At 37.2% G+C, this 15556-nt stretch overlaps 1 protein-coding gene across 15 annotated transcripts in view; it reads left to right on the top strand.

The window, feature by feature from the left end:
- The first annotated feature begins 2199 nt into the window (after positions 1-2199).
- Positions 2200-15556, top strand: part of Ppfia2 (PTPRF interacting protein alpha 2) — a 580223-nt gene continuing 566866 nt past the window's right edge. For 12 of the 15 annotated variants that reach the window (XM_008852270.1, XM_029555653.1, XM_029555660.1 and 9 more), the window contains exons 1-2: positions 2234-2483; positions 6472-6722. In XM_008852270.1, coding sequence (XP_008850492.1) covers positions 6474-6722 — 249 coding nt within the window. In that variant the 5' untranslated portion in view covers positions 2234-2483; positions 6472-6473. Of the gene's footprint in view, positions 2484-6471; positions 6723-15556 lie in introns of all 15 variants that reach the window. The other 3 variants (XM_008852254.1, XM_029555664.1, XM_008852263.2) reach the window with 1 other exon arrangement.

Genomic DNA, 15556 nt, shown 5'->3' with positions numbered 1-15556 from the left:
TTATAATTAGATACTGCCATGTGAGCTGTTCTCACTAGTGGAATGTGAGGAAAAGGTGTGCCACTTCAGGACTAAGCTTTCTGAGGAAGTATGCTTCCTCTGTTCCCTTTCTCCTCCCACTGTCTAGATGTAAAATGAAAACAACTCAGGGCACCTGTCAGAAAGGATCCTGAACTACTTTTCAGTAGAAAGTAGCCCACTGGCCAACTCTTGCCATTGGATATGGAAAAACTGAACTGTAAATTTCAGCTGTGTTTTACCTGTTACATATTTTAAGTTGTTTGGGTGCTTTCCCTAACAATACAGTATGTTAACATTGCATGACTTCTCAAAAAATATTTATTTTTTTTATTTTAAGTGTATGAATGTTTTGCATACATGTATGTAAGTGCACCTGTGTCATGCAATATGCATGGAGGTCAGAAGAGGGCATCAGATCAGCAAGAGTTCTTAACTGCTGAGCCAACTCTCCAGTCCCTTATACTTGGTTCTTATATTATGGCTCGTAACTTGATTAATAGTTGTAGTCTAGCACAGAAAGAAATAAATGTATAAAGTAGACATTAAAATTTAGTGTAGAATCATCAGTTAATTTAAATTCTACCCTAAGAGAGAAACTGTGCAATGTCTATCATAGTTTTGAGTCTGTGTTTGAATACTGTTAGTAAACTTTAGGCTCTGTTAAACACATAGATAAAGCATCCGTTTTGGGTTTCTTGTACTGCTTACTGGGGATACTTGTTCTAAACTTCACCTCATATTTGTAATTCTTTCTCCATTCGCTTGGTGCATAGCCAATATCAGATTATGAGAATGTTCCTTGCCAAAACATTTCCTTTCTCCCTAAAGTAGGTACTGGTTTTGTTTCCTGTTTCCTCCTTATTTATTATTCCTGATAATCTGTATGATTGAATGAACAGAGGGAGAAAGGAGAGAGAGAGAGAGAGAGAGAGAGAGAGAGAGAGAAAGAGAGAGAGAGAGAGACTGGAGCATGATAGTAGTTAAAGCAGCCAGTGTTCAAAGCTGAGATGTACTCTTACAGCAGGGAGTATTTAACATGCTTTCCTTATCACCAAGGCAATGAATGGAGACCTGAAGAAGTAATGTGAAGTGACAGATGGAGCCACACCCTAGACTGGCTCAGTTTTTTATAATCTTTGCCTACCCTGTCCCTGGTCCCAGGGAAGAAAGCTGCCAACTGCCTAAAGCCATGAAGACCACAGAGCCAGAAGGTGCCCAGTGTCCATCCATCGCCAACCACGCATGCCAACATTAACTTTCTTATAGGGATGATTGTATGGGAGAAGCCCAGGCAGGGGACAGCATGCCCCTTTTTGACACTTCTGCCCATCCGTGGTGATAGGCACTGGGACCAGCAAGATCCTCAGGAACCCTGAAGAGGCTCAGAGCGAGACGAGTGAATCTGTGAGCCTGTGTGCGTGAGGAGGAGAGAGCAAAGACGTGATTACTTCAGAATTTATTTAAGGGCCGGTGGAAACCACTGCAGCAGCTTCCAGGGGAAGCCCTTGATCCAGAGAAAGAGGAGGTGGAGGCTGCCAGGTGGAGGAGGGGAGGAGACAGAAGGAGGAGTAGCAGCAGCTTGCATGAGGCTAGTGAGAAGATGCTTGTAGCATTCTCACCGGCTCCCAGCAGGTTGGTTCTGTCGACCAACTGATGCAAGCAGATGGGCTTGCTGAGGGACTGGAAGGAGAAAATGGGTGCTGGGGACTGGCTGCTTCCTTTCCCAGAAAAGAAGCGCCTCCTTTAAGTGAAAGGAGACACCCTAAGACAGAAGTAGGCTAGGTGCCCAGAAAAGACCTGTCCTGCTTCTAGCATCCCCTGGGGACTCACTTCCTTTTAACTGTCAAACTCCCAGCATTAACCATAAACTCCACAGGGTCTCTCGGGTGGGGGACTGGGTGGAGAACTTCCCTTCTAGACAGATATTCCCCACAGTGCACCCTGAAGTTTCTTATTTGGAGGGACGCTTCTTTAGTCCCTGGGTGGTCCAGAAGCACAGCGAGAGCCGCGGAGCTGGGCTAAGTTTCCGAGAGTCGGCCCTACTCCACGATTCCCAGCTCTACGCCCCGGGGCTCCAGCTGCACGCGGATCTGCGGCTGCTCGGCGGCAAAGGGGCCGCGGCTGCTTTAAGAACCGCCTACCCCCCTCTTCCCTTTGACAATGGTCTGAACCGAGCTCTGCATCCCAAAGCAAAATTTGTAATATGCCATTTTTCCGATGAACCCTTCTCCTTTTGGCTGCTGACGGAGCCACGGGAAGATGCGGAGCCGCTGCCACACCACCGAGCCAGGGAACATTCCAGGAGAGCGCTGGGGCTCCCGAGGGTCTATGCTGCCTTTCTCCTCTGGTTGCTAGGGAAATGGTCCAGGACTGCTGGGTGTGAGTCTCACCTCTCTTCAGGCAGGAGACTGCGGTTGTCATTGATCTTTTGAAGAAAGAGGACCTGAAATAAGAGATATTAGGTACAGAAACTATTCGAGTTGCACGGTTTCCCTTCCGCTTCTTCTTCTTCTTTTTCTTTTCTTTTTTTTAAACCACTCCCCAGCCCCACCCCGCCCCCAGGGAAGAGGAGATGCAAAGTCCTCCTTGTGGGTTACTGTTCAGTGTCTTCTGCTTTCCATCCCTCTTTTCCATCCCCGATTTCTCTGCCTCTTGCTTAGCTGGCTCCCTCCTGGGGCAGATGAACAATTTTAGTGTGGAAATTATGAAGTCAACTTCTTCAGGGTTGTGGGGGTGTGGCTGAGCAGTAACTGTCCAGCAGTGTGGGGTGAGCTCACTGCTTGGCCATATGAACAGGCACTAGGGTAAAAAAAAAAAAAAAAAAAGTGAAAATGCTTCCATTAGAGATGCTCAGAATGTTTCCTGAGGATAGGGGATTTCAAAGAGTTAAACAGGAGGAGGAATATTCATGTAATGTAATCAGACAATGGCTAGGCTTTCTCTCACCGAATTATTCCTTGGGTTGATTGAAATGAAGCTGGGAGATTTAGACTAAATCTTTGCAGAAGAAACTTACTATGGAGAATAATTGCTTCTTTGCCTATAGTAGTTTACAAATCCTGGTGATATAAGTAAATAAAGTTATTGGCTATAAGAATAAAAAGATTTTGGAATATTCCTATCCTGATAGGTACTGCTCATGGGCATATATTGTTAAGGAAAACACTGGATCTCGAAATCCTTGAGAAACAACTCCAGTGGGCATGCAAAACTTTTATTTTGGAATCTGAGAGATTTAGAAGACAGTCAAGGTTATGTACTGTCAAATGGGAGTTGGTTTTCTTGGTATAAAATTCTTCAGGCTAAATTTAAACACTGAGATGATTAAATCAACCCGACTTGTTTTTTTATTCTTTTCACATTAAAATTAGCAATGTCTGAAACTGGGTCCTGAAACCGTCAGTTATTTAGTGAACAAGTCATCAGTAATTATATGAAACTAAGAAAATTATATTTCACATTGAGGTTTGAGGGGGTGAAAGTCATAAAGGAAAATATCAGTAAATTATATCCTCAAACTGGTTTCTTAGTAATAGTGTATTGTTTACAGTTTTAGTTCCAAAAATGAATGTAAAAGTAAAAGGTGATATATTTGGATGCAACACACAAGACACTGAACAACCATACCCTTCTGGACCATGCATGTTGTTCCAAATGTTATTCTGTAAGACAGTTTATAGACTTTTAAAATTATTTCCAATATATATAAATTGCATTTAGGAACTATCATACTTGTTTGAAGATGATTCCAATACTTTACAATTTAGATCCAAATCTGAGCTATAATACAAAACTAACCTAGCTCATGAAAGTGGTCTTTTTTTGTGGACATTTTTTGTCACCTTTAATCTTTGATGAAGGCTTACTCATTTGGGTTAGAGGTGAATAAAGTGCCATGCATGCATTTAATTTTCTCAGTAATTTTGCATGGTTTGATTTTTATGAACTGAATTTGAAGAGTACAGAAGTATCTACTAGAATGACATCTACAGGCCTAGAAGCAAGAGTCATAAAGAAGATGTCATTTCTATAAGGCTGAATGTTGCCCAATTTGTAATAGAGAGCATACTTGAATTTTAAATAATCCTTTATATCTTTTACTGTATGTTCACAGTCAGGTAACCCTTTGGATTCTTAAAGTGGGAATTTTAAAAACAGATTAGCATCCTACTTTATGGAAGGGAAAGCTGAGTTGTGAAAGGCAAACCAACTAGCTCCATTTCATATGCCTCAGGACTGGAATGGAACTGAGTTCTTTAGAGTAGATTTGGTAGACTTTCTGAGCTTCTCATCATATCATCTTTTGACTAACCAAATCCATGACCACCTTTTACACTGATCTGAAAGTCTCAAGCTTGTGACTGTCTGATGTCTCCTGGTAATAAGAAGTTGCATAGAGATAGCATGCTTTATTAAAGTGAATTTGTGCTTGGAGTAATGAATATAGCTGTGGCTTTCTTAGAATCTAATGTGCTAGTTACTAATCCTTCCTTTTTATAAAGGGTGTGATTTAAAATTCAGACTGAAGAATGCTTAGACAACTTTGAATTTTACACCTTATGTGTTTTGTCATGATTTGTTTGATACTTTGCTTTTAACCTTAAATGTGAAAATAAACACATTGGCTCATGGTCATGATTTGTCAGAATGACACAGCTGTTCAATGTGTGCATGTTATACATGGTGTGTCAACTAGTTCTTTTAAATAAGTCAGTGAGTTGAAAAGTTTTTGTTCTGATTTCAATCAATGCAAAGAAAATTTGTAGCATTAAAAGGTGATTATTTTTGTTCTTTGGGATAGTCTCCAGATGCAATTTATTTGATAAAATGCAAAAAACATATTTTATATATTAAGTACCCAACAATAGTAGTAAATGTGTGAGTATGTATGTGAGTATGCATGTGAATTCATTCCATGTGTCTACTCTGCAATTTTCTTTAGGGCTAGTGAGAATTAAATGAGTCAAGTACCTATCTTCAGGTAACTCATTGTTTTGAGTGATGGACCAATATTCAAAGCATTTTGAATTATTCTAAAAGTTGCCATTTCTTTATCTATTATACTTGTCACAAAATAATTTTCTTTCATTTTCTTAAAGTTTTTATTAGTTTTCAGTGGGCCATGACTAAATCATTCACAAGTGATTAATTTTTGTTTCTTAGCAACCTAATTTACATGAATGATCACATAAACAGGAATTAAATATTGAACTGCTAAATCTTGACATTTTATTTCAAAATATTAACAGAAATATTTTCCTTAAGGCATGACTATATCAATAGAAAAAAATGAATTGCCCTTGCAGTTTGGAGATCAAAGAAAGCTCTAGGATCAAGAGCCAAACTAGGCTTCCTCCATACCAGACTTTCTGCAAAACCAAGCCCTCTAATTAATAGCTTTGGGCCATCCCACAACAACTGAAATTAGATGAGTTAGATGTTCTTTAGAAAGCACAAAATAGAGAATGATAAAGAAAATGATTTCTGACTTTTAGGATGCTATGTCTAACAGGACAATGTTGTGTCTCAATACCAGCATTGTCTATTTTAAATCAAAGTTTTTAAAAAAAAGTATTTTGACCAGTTCATTAATTTCATGACTGAAAGTTTGTGATTAGCAGTTGAAATGTGAAGTTACTGTATTAGCTAATGTAACTTGCCACATCTGTTTTGTGGAATATTTGAAACGGTGTTAGTTCATAGTCTTTAGATGAAAACCAGACAGTGCCTGTACCAGGAATACTAAGTGTAATTAGCAGTATAATAAACAAGAGAAATTCATGTATTTCAGCCTAATTCACAAAGTTTATGTATAATTCAGTCTGAACCACTTATTGAGTCTGCAAATGCTTCTGAAAGATAGCACATGAAAATGGTCATGCCAAAAAGCTTTGAATTAGTTGATGTGAAGAAATCTGTTGAAAAAGAAAGTGCTACTGTTTATTATGTAACATAGTCAACTATCTTGGATTTTCTGAATGTAACAGTGAATATTAGTTCGCTTACCTGCCAAAGTCATTTAAGAATCCATTAGTTCCTACTCATCAAAGTGACAGATTGTACTTTCTGTTGGTGAATAAGGTAGTTGTTATATTAGTTATAAGACATTTTAAACTTGTAGGGAATGGAACAGATGAATATTGAAATAATATGCTTCCTTAAATTGAGTTATGTATGATACATTGTAAAAGAATGCCAAGAAACAGAACAGATGAAAACAGGCTGTATATTGCACATGGGACATGTATGGAGTTTCATGTAAAGAGAAGACATGTAGATTGCAGAAGGTGAAGAGGTCATATTTCATTAGGTCACTACCTTTCCCTTGTTTGGAGTGGGGCCAGCAGGTAGGGAAAGAAGCTATTGAACTGCAAAAAGTTTAGTAAGTTGACCAGGTGTCATTATTGAAAATCATTTGTTTACAGACTGTCTCCCTTTATGTTCTTTAAGCAATGATGTGTGAAGTGATGCCCACGATTAATGAGGACACCCCAATGAGTCAAAGGGGGTCCCAAAGCAGTGGCTCGGACTCAGACTCCCATTTTGAGCAACTGATGGTAAATATGCTGGATGAAAGGGACCGTCTACTCGACACACTTCGGGAAACCCAGGAAAGCCTTTCACTTGCCCAGCAAAGACTACAAGATGTTATCTATGACAGAGATTCACTCCAGAGGCAGCTCAATTCAGCTATGCCACAGGTATGCTTCTAGGTAGCACTGGTCCTTTTTATCATAATTAAAAATAGGATAAGCCTTTTATGACTTGCTTTATGCCTGCTCTTATAATTAATTCTGTACTTAATATAGATGACATGCTTTTTGGTTAAAACAAAATATTACTGTACACTAAACTTGTTAAAATCATAGTATATTGGGGAGAGAGAGAGAGAGAGAGAGAGAGAGAGAGAGAGAAGAGAGAAGAGAGAAGAGAGGAGAGAAAAAGTGAGAGAGAGAAAGAAAAAGAAAGAAAGAAAAAGAAAGAAAGAAGGAAAAAGAGAAAGAAAGAGAGAGAGAGAGAAAGAGAGAATGGAACTGCCTGGGCTCTTTTTTTAAAATTTTAATTTTATGTTTTGGTAGAGATAGAGAAACACTTGTTGATCAGTTTTTAATCTCCTGAATGCCTGAATGTAGTAATAATCTTATGCTTAAAAGGTTTACCTTTTAAATACTTTAAACACAATCATGACAGCTGAAAATATATTTTTTCAATTTTCATTTGAGTGGCTCTCTTTGGAAATGATAGTAGCTTGGAAGTTTACTCTCTAGTGTTTAATTATTATTTAGTATTTTAAAAATACCTGGTACTTGATTAATTTTTAGAAATTATTCATGTATTATTCTTCTTTAAAGTACTTAAAGCAGGTTGTGTTTACTTTCACAATACTTTGGAAATTCCCAAGCATAGTGTTTCATGCCTATAATCCCAAGCACTTGAGGCAAGATGATGAAGAGTTCAAAGTCAGCCTGGACTACATAGAAAATTCTATCAAAAAGTTAAAAAAAATTTTAAAAACTTAAAGATCTACATTAATTAAAACTCTGCCTACTCTTTCAATGTTAGTGCTGTTAGTAATTTTTACATTCATTTCAAGTTTTAATGTTATAGGAATAAGAGTTTGAATAAAACTTTTATTTATTTATATAGTTAATGGTAAGGATACAGTGCTTATTGAAGAAGTGCATGGTTATATTTCTTTTGGTAAGGTAAAGGCCTAGACTATGGACAAGATTTTTTAGTTAGCTCCCCACCAATAAATTATATTTTTAACTATTACGTTGATTTGCTTTCTTCTTAAAATACAGAATAGAAAATTTTAAAGTGTTGTTTTTATCTCCATGAAGTTATATCTCGTAGCACCTATCTTTTTAGAAATATCTGAGACTATACAAAGTGGATGAAAATCTAAAGCCACCACTGATACTAATTTTATTGGGTCAGGTTGAAATATTTATCACTCTCAGAATGGGAAGGATCACACCATCTTACCCAATCCCAAACCCCAATACAAATGACTTCTGTTCTTGACCTACACAAGTTCAGTCAGTTTGTAATGGGTTGAAATAATGCTTCAACTCTCACCTGTTGAAAACACTGGTTTGCTTAATCAGGAGACTATGCTGATTCATTTAAAAAGAAACTATTCAATCTCCACCCAGGATGATGTTTTTAACGTTAGAAAGTTTAGTCATGGCGATTGTTCTTCATAAAGTGATTTCTAAAAATATCATCTTGCTCACTCTTCTCTAGGACTGCTTGAGTTGGTTAAAAGTATTGTTTAATGGAATCCTGGTAACTGTTTCTTTTTTATGATAGTGTTTCATTAAAGAGACCCCGGGTTGTGGTACACTGGGAACAAGTTCAATGTACTTTCAGTATGTACTGGGAGAACAAACATCTCAAGATTTTGAGTTGTGGGCTAGTATTGTGGACTTAGTGTATAAAGCATTTTCCACACAATTGTGAGGACCTGAGTTCAAATTCTCAAAATTCACATAAAGTCTAGATGTGATACAAAATACTTATCACCATGCTTCCATAATGAAATAGGATGAAGAGACAGGACTCCTAGTTCCTGGAAACTTGATGTTCAGCTAGCCTGTTGCATGCAATGCCAAACAACGAAAGACAGAAACAAAGCATAAGGTGAAGATCAACACCTGAGGTTGTCTTCTGACCACCACACACGTGCATATAAAAGCATGCTCATATACACACACAGAAACACAGAAACACAGAATTTTGCATAAATGCTGCAGCATGTTCCATTTCCCTCACACTCTTTCCGGATGTTGACCCTTCGTCTCTGCCTGTAAGGTTCTTTATGTATCTCTGCCACCATTTTTTTTTCATATTTAATTTTTTTTAGTTTAAAAAAAATATTTTGTTTTATATTTATTTTATATGTGTGCATGTATTGCCTGCATGTAAGTAAGTGCACCCGTGTTGTGCAGTACCCACAGACCATAGAAGAGGCTCTCGGATCCCCTGGAGCTGGAGTTACAGACAGTTGTTAGCTGCCATGTGGGTGCTGGGATTTGAACCCAGGTCTTCTGCAAGAACATTCAGTGTTCTTAACTGGTGAGCCATCTCTCCAGCCCTATTTTTTTTTCACATTTTATACAAACATAAAGTGGTTACAGTTTCAGGGCTGCAGAGAATGCTCAGCCATTAAGAACACTGACTGCTCTTGCAGAGGACCTGGGTTCAATTTCCAACATCCACATGGCAGCTAACAACCATTGATAACTCCAGTTCCAGAGTATCCAATGCCTTCCTCTCACTTCCACGAGCATTGCATGACATGGGTGCCCTTGCAGACATTCAGGCAATACAGACATATACAAAAAATAAAAATAACAAAGAAAATATTTTTAAAAGTGTTTACAGTTTCAACCTTAATTCTATCAAATTGATTCTAAGAAAAAATTCTCTTTTAAAATTTCAATAGAACAAATTACTATTTCATAAAGATATAAAAATAAACTATTGTAATATGTTTGGAAAAGAGAAAATTGGAAAATATTTTTACAGTGTAGAGCTAATTTTATTCTTGAGGCTTAAGAATGAAAAATCCAGTTCTACCAAATTCTAGGTAACTTAATATCTAAATTATATACCAAATGGTTTACCTTTTTAAAGACAGGATCTTACTATGTAGGCTTGGCTGGCCTGGAACTCACTGTTTATAACAGGTTGGCTTTGAACTCACAGAGATCCACTTGCCTTTGCCTTCTACATGCCACCATGCCCGCCCAAATAGTTCAATTTATGACTTTTAGTTATGCTAATGTACAGTTTGTTATGCAAACTCCTTTAGACTTATATCTTTCCTTTACCCATTTGTATGGTGTGTGGGTGCACATGTTTTTGTATGGAAGAGCAAGTCTGTGCATGTGCCAGTGGAGACCAGAAGATGACTTCAGGAAAACATCTTACTCTGCGTCTCTCCATCTTCTTCAATCACTTGGCAGGGTCTCTCAACCATTTGACTATTTTGGCTGGCCATCTTGCTCTGGGGAATATCTGTGTCTGCTTCCAAGTGCTGAAATTATAGACAGGCTGTTATAATCCACCTGGTATCTCAGCAGATGCTGGGGACATGAACTTCAGTCCTCATGTTTGCTGGTTGTCCAGAAAGCACTTTAACCACTTCACCATATCCGCAGCCCCAGGCCACTTGTATTGTGGAGTTAAGAATTATCTGATTTTCTTCATGAATATAATGTATATTATGGAATATTCTTAATTATGCATAAGCATTTCTGAAGCGAATACTAGGAATATTTCTATGTTGTGGTAAAAGTAAAGACAACAAACAGTCTCATAAAGATTTAGTTTTTCCATCACTCTACTTGGCTATATAGTAAAAATTAGTCTCCAGTTTTCAAATTGTGTTTGTATTGAAGTTGTTGACTAGGAATTGTGTGTGCATTTAGAATGCTATAGCCATATTTTTTCATACTCTTTTCCATATTGATTTGTATGTTACTACAGTAAACATCCCCAAAAGTGCATAGGTCCTTAAAGATGGTGATGAAAACTCATTTTTCTAATGAGAATAGTTATTAACAATCTGTACTGTTGGGTACATATGTTTTCTTCAAGTAATAAATGAATATACTTTATTAATTGGTATGTTTGAATTTTTTTAAATATTTTAAAATAATAAAGAGGATATTTTGGTGATTTTGCATTTCGTAGAGAAATGGATGGGAAAATGGCTACCATAAATGTGAAGCTTGAGGCAGAAACAAATAATATAAAACTGAAAAATATTAGTAAAATTAAGAATCATTTTAGCAAGCAGACTTGAAAGCAGATGCAAACTTCATGGCATAAGTATTTGAAATTGACTTCACATGGCTTTTAGATGCTAAAGATTGGGAGCTATGCGTTAGTTACATTTCCTCCTATTATTCCCCTGGGAAGAAATGTAGCAATAATTTCAACAATTCTAGCTGTGGAAATTCCTGTCGTCTCACAGTGTTTTTCATTGTCCTTTTGGGTGTATCAGTGTTTAAAGAGTGCTGATAACACCACATCATTCCACATTCTTTACCTGATGTTTCTACCTGTACATCCACTTACCTGCCTTTCTAATGTCCAGATTCATTTTATTGTTCCATCGAACCGCACGTTATACACACTCTAAACGCAAGTATCTCCTGCCTTCTACTCTCCACTAATATGTGCACCTGCCCTGTTGTGTCTGCAAAATACTGTTTCCTTGTAATTCATCCACCACCTCTAGCTCTTACAATCTTTCCAACCCCTCTTCCACAATGATTTTTGAGCCTTGGGAGGAGAGATTATGAAGGTTGAGAGGTCCACAGTCTTTAAATATCTGCATATTGTTGAGTTGTGGGTCTCTGACTTAAACATAATTTGCCATAAGAAGCTTCTTTGGTGAGAACTGAGAGATATAATAATCTATGGGTATAACAATGTCATTAGGGGTAAGTTTAATACAATGTCTGCTAATTATTATTGGCAAAATAATAGCAGTAGGTTCTCCCGTACTCCCAGGCCTGTGACCTGTTCAGCCACAGGTTCTTTGCCCTGATAACAGTGCCAGGCATGGACTCGAGGTCTTTAAAAGGACAGCAATCAACTTATTTATTTGATGAAATTCTGTAAGGTAGGAATGTGATTTTGTAATGTGATTAGTAATGGTGAAGTGCTGGAGTGTGCTCTCTTTGCCTGAGAATATTCCAAAGGATTTTAAAGGAACTTGAAACTATGTACAGCTTTCATAATGAAATATCTTGCTATTTGAGTTTGGATGGATTATATAATACTCATGTGTTAGTTATCTGTTGTTTAAATAATGCTTTATAAAAACAACACTAACTCTCAGAAACATACAAAACTATAGGTTTGTAGGATCTGGCTGATGTGAATATGGGTTGGATGATCTTGGCTGAACTTAGTTGTGCCATGCATTAGCACATAAAATATTTGGTCAGTTGTATAGCACCTGGCAATTGACTGTCGAGACAAGAATTTGTATCAGAGCCATTCAGCTCCATGCCATGTGTCAAATCTTATAATAGATTGATAGACCAGTGCCACAGGTCCTCAAAGTCATAACAGGAAGAGAGTAAAGCAGAAACAAGCAAAGAGTGCTCTTTAATATTCTGCTTCATTTTTGTAATGCTTCATTGCCAAACCTGGAGTGGTTCAGTAGAAAGCAATGCAAAGTTACATGTATAGACAGAAAAGGCTGAAATATTGGAGCGGATAGCACAATCATCCTACCGCCAAATGTGAACAAGAATCATTTGGGTCATTATCCTGTTATAGAAAAGTTATTATGAAAACAGTGTTCTAGTGAGCTGTGGAGTTTTGAAGTAGGATTGTGATGCCATCAAACTACAAAGGCAATTTCCATGTAAGGATATTGAGGAGAAAGAATGCTCATAATTAGTAACTTGTTGAAAGTCCAAGGCTTTGGACTCGGTCAGCAGGTAGAAATTTGAATTGAGGCCCATTTACACCTTAGCCAGAGGTATTTGGTAAAGGTATTTGAATTCTCTGTAATCACCTTACTAATGAGGGAGAAAAGATGATATCTACTCTTATGAACAAATGCAAGGAGGCATGCATATGTTTTTAAAATCATTAAACAGATCTCAGGGATTCTTTCCAAGCTGAGATGCTTCGGCATACACTTTGATGAGGAAGTAAGTTAAAGGAAGCCACCTATGAAGGCAAAGAATACCTTTTCTTTGATTGATATTTACCTTTGCTTACTTGTACTCTTCAGCCTTAAGTATTGCTCCCTTTTATCTTCAATCATTTTTTATCTTCTATTTTTGTTGTGTTTTCCTGTCTGTAATTTCAATTACTTCAAATGTTCTGCCTCTTAACTGACAGTTTTGTTATTGCCTATTGCAATTTTATTTTGTTATGCTTTTTCCCTCTAGTTATTTTTCTCCACTGCTAAACAAAATGATATTCACTTGAAGCTTATATTTGTTAGCTCTTTTTAAAAAATCATATCCTTGCAATCATGCTTCTATCAACAGTGTTCTAAAAGTATACTTTTCTATAATGCAGATGTAGTTCAATGGTAGTGAGTTTGCCTAGCATGATGAAGATCCTGGGTTCAATCCCCAGTCCTGCAAAAGCAACAACTTAACAGCATCTACTTTTGTGTGCTGCCAATAGATATTTGCAAATGTAGTCATTCTCCTTCATTCTTCAAGTCCTTTGAATTATTTGTGTCAAGCAACACTGTCATGAAATTTCCACCCCCTTACTTCATCATAATCATTTTGTCCTAGGATCATCCTTTTTCTTCACAGTGTTTATGACGGTCTCTATTGATATTTGCCTTTGCTTACCTGTGTCTTCAATCTTAAGTATTGCTCCTTTTTATCTTCAATCATTTCTTTTTATCATCTCTTTTCATTGTGTTTTCCTGTGTGTAATTTCAAGTACTTCAAATATTCTTCCTCTTAACTGAAAATTTTATAACTATTGCTTAAAATGTTAAGTTTAACAACAAAAATCTCCTGGAATGCAGTGTTTTGCCTTAGAGACCAACCAGTCCTTTTTTTCTTCTACACTTATTTCATAGCTATTCCTCTCAGTTCCTCATCTTTTCTCTTGCAGTATGGTCCCTCCAACTCATTCCCTGTTCAAAACATTTGTTGTCACCAATAACCAAGGAAAATCACAGTATGTTTTATTTGACAATGTATAAGTCTTTACTAAAATAAAACCCACAGAAATTTAAAAGGTAAGAAGAAATGAATGAAAGAAAGAAGGAAATAAAAATAAATGAAGGAAAATATAGAAGAAAATCTTATTTTCTTAATTTTCATGACACCAACAATTTTGGTTTTTGAATCAAATTTATTCTTTATTTTTCCTTTCATCCTCAACCCTCCTGTGGCTAACTCTTCTTTGAACTAATCCTTAAAAGTTAAACAGCAAGGATAAGATTAATTGTAGTGGTTTCTGAAAACCCCTGTTATGTCAACCAAAGTTTATTTAAGCATATAGATGATAAAATGGACTATTTCTCTCCCTATGTTTGAAGTGAAGTCAGTTAATTGCAGTACTTAATTTGCAAGCAAGGCTACAACAAAACCAAACTATTAACTTTAGCTTAAGCTCCATTTTAAGAATCTATAAAGACTCAGGTGGAGACAGTAGAAAAAGAACTTCATTATTTTAGAGTTGTTGATTTGCTGTGCATCATCTGTCACTTCATGCACTGCAGGGTATGTGGTAAATTCTTTACTTGGGTAAAGAGAAGAGTTTCAGGGAGAACACTTAAGACAACTCAGTATACTTCCTACAGACTGAAGATTCAGTCTGAATTGAAAAATGCAGTGGTTACTGAAGATGTCCTTGCTTTCTACAGCAAGTTAGAGGCTCACAACAGTCAAGCTTCTGGTCTTCCAACACAAAACTTAGTATGATGATTCTTTTTTATTTTTGAATAATTTTTTTGTGAATTTCATGCATCTTGATAATAATCAGAACCTATCCCCTATCTGCATCCCCCAACTGGATTTCATGCATTCTGTCATATATATTAAGGTCTATAGAGCCAAGTTTGTGCCCCCAAATTTCCTTCAGTGTGACTCCATCCACTGAAGCCTGATCAACCTATCTAGCATGACTCCCTTAAATAAAACCACCTTTCCCTCTCCCAGTAGTCACTGGTTACCAATAATGTCTCAGCTAAAGTTGGGTTTTCTTACCCATTTCTTCTCTTATATGCTATATTTTTCTGGTTTGAGCTTTCATGGGTCTTGTACATGCTGACTTAGACAATCTGTTTCCTTGTGGTCTTCCACCACATTTGGCTCTTACAGTCTTTCCATACCCTCTTCCACAATGATCGCTGAGCCCTGGGTGACAGTTTTATATAAGTGTTCTACCTAGAGACATCCAGTCTGTAGTCTCTTATTCTCTACACTTTAGCCATTTGTGGCTTTCTGGGTTAATCACAATCTGTAGCACGAGGAAGTTTCACTGGTGAGAGTTGGGAGCTGCATTAAGATTCCTTTTACTACCTGTTCCATTATGTTTCCTGAGTTTTATGCTTAGAGGTTGAACTGTAGATTTATCACTTGGGACTGGGCTTCCCACAGACACTTATTCTCTGCATTTGACCAGTTATAGAACTCTGTAATTCTTTGGACACAGAGCTGAGAACAATGGAGTTGGAATTGACCTAGAAATCTTCTCCCTGAAGACTAGCAACTATCCAGGCTGCCAAGGGAGAAAACCAATTGATGGTCCTCCCCAGGTGTGAAGACTAACACAGTAATGACTGCCCAGAAAACTATCTCTACTGGTTATAATAGTGATACTTGTTTTGGGGGTAATCAAGTTCTGTCTAATTGGACTTAAAGCCCTCTCAATAAGAGGGAACTCATGTGTGGTCCTGTAAACACAGCCAAACACACATGGCTGGAGAGGGCATAGATGTTAGAGAAAAAACTACTTTTATCAAATCCTTGGATTGACATTCTTTCTTACTGTATTCTAAATGTTTCCTTATGTTTATAGA

This window comes from Nannospalax galili, unplaced genomic scaffold, assembly GCF_000622305.1.
Source record: "Nannospalax galili isolate Female #2095 unplaced genomic scaffold, S.galili_v1.0 scaffold390, whole genome shotgun sequence".
NCBI classification, from domain to species: Eukaryota; Metazoa; Chordata; class Mammalia; order Rodentia; family Spalacidae; genus Nannospalax; species Nannospalax galili.
Note: the sequence above shows the minus strand (reverse complement) of the source record. Positions and strands in the feature narration are given on the sequence as shown.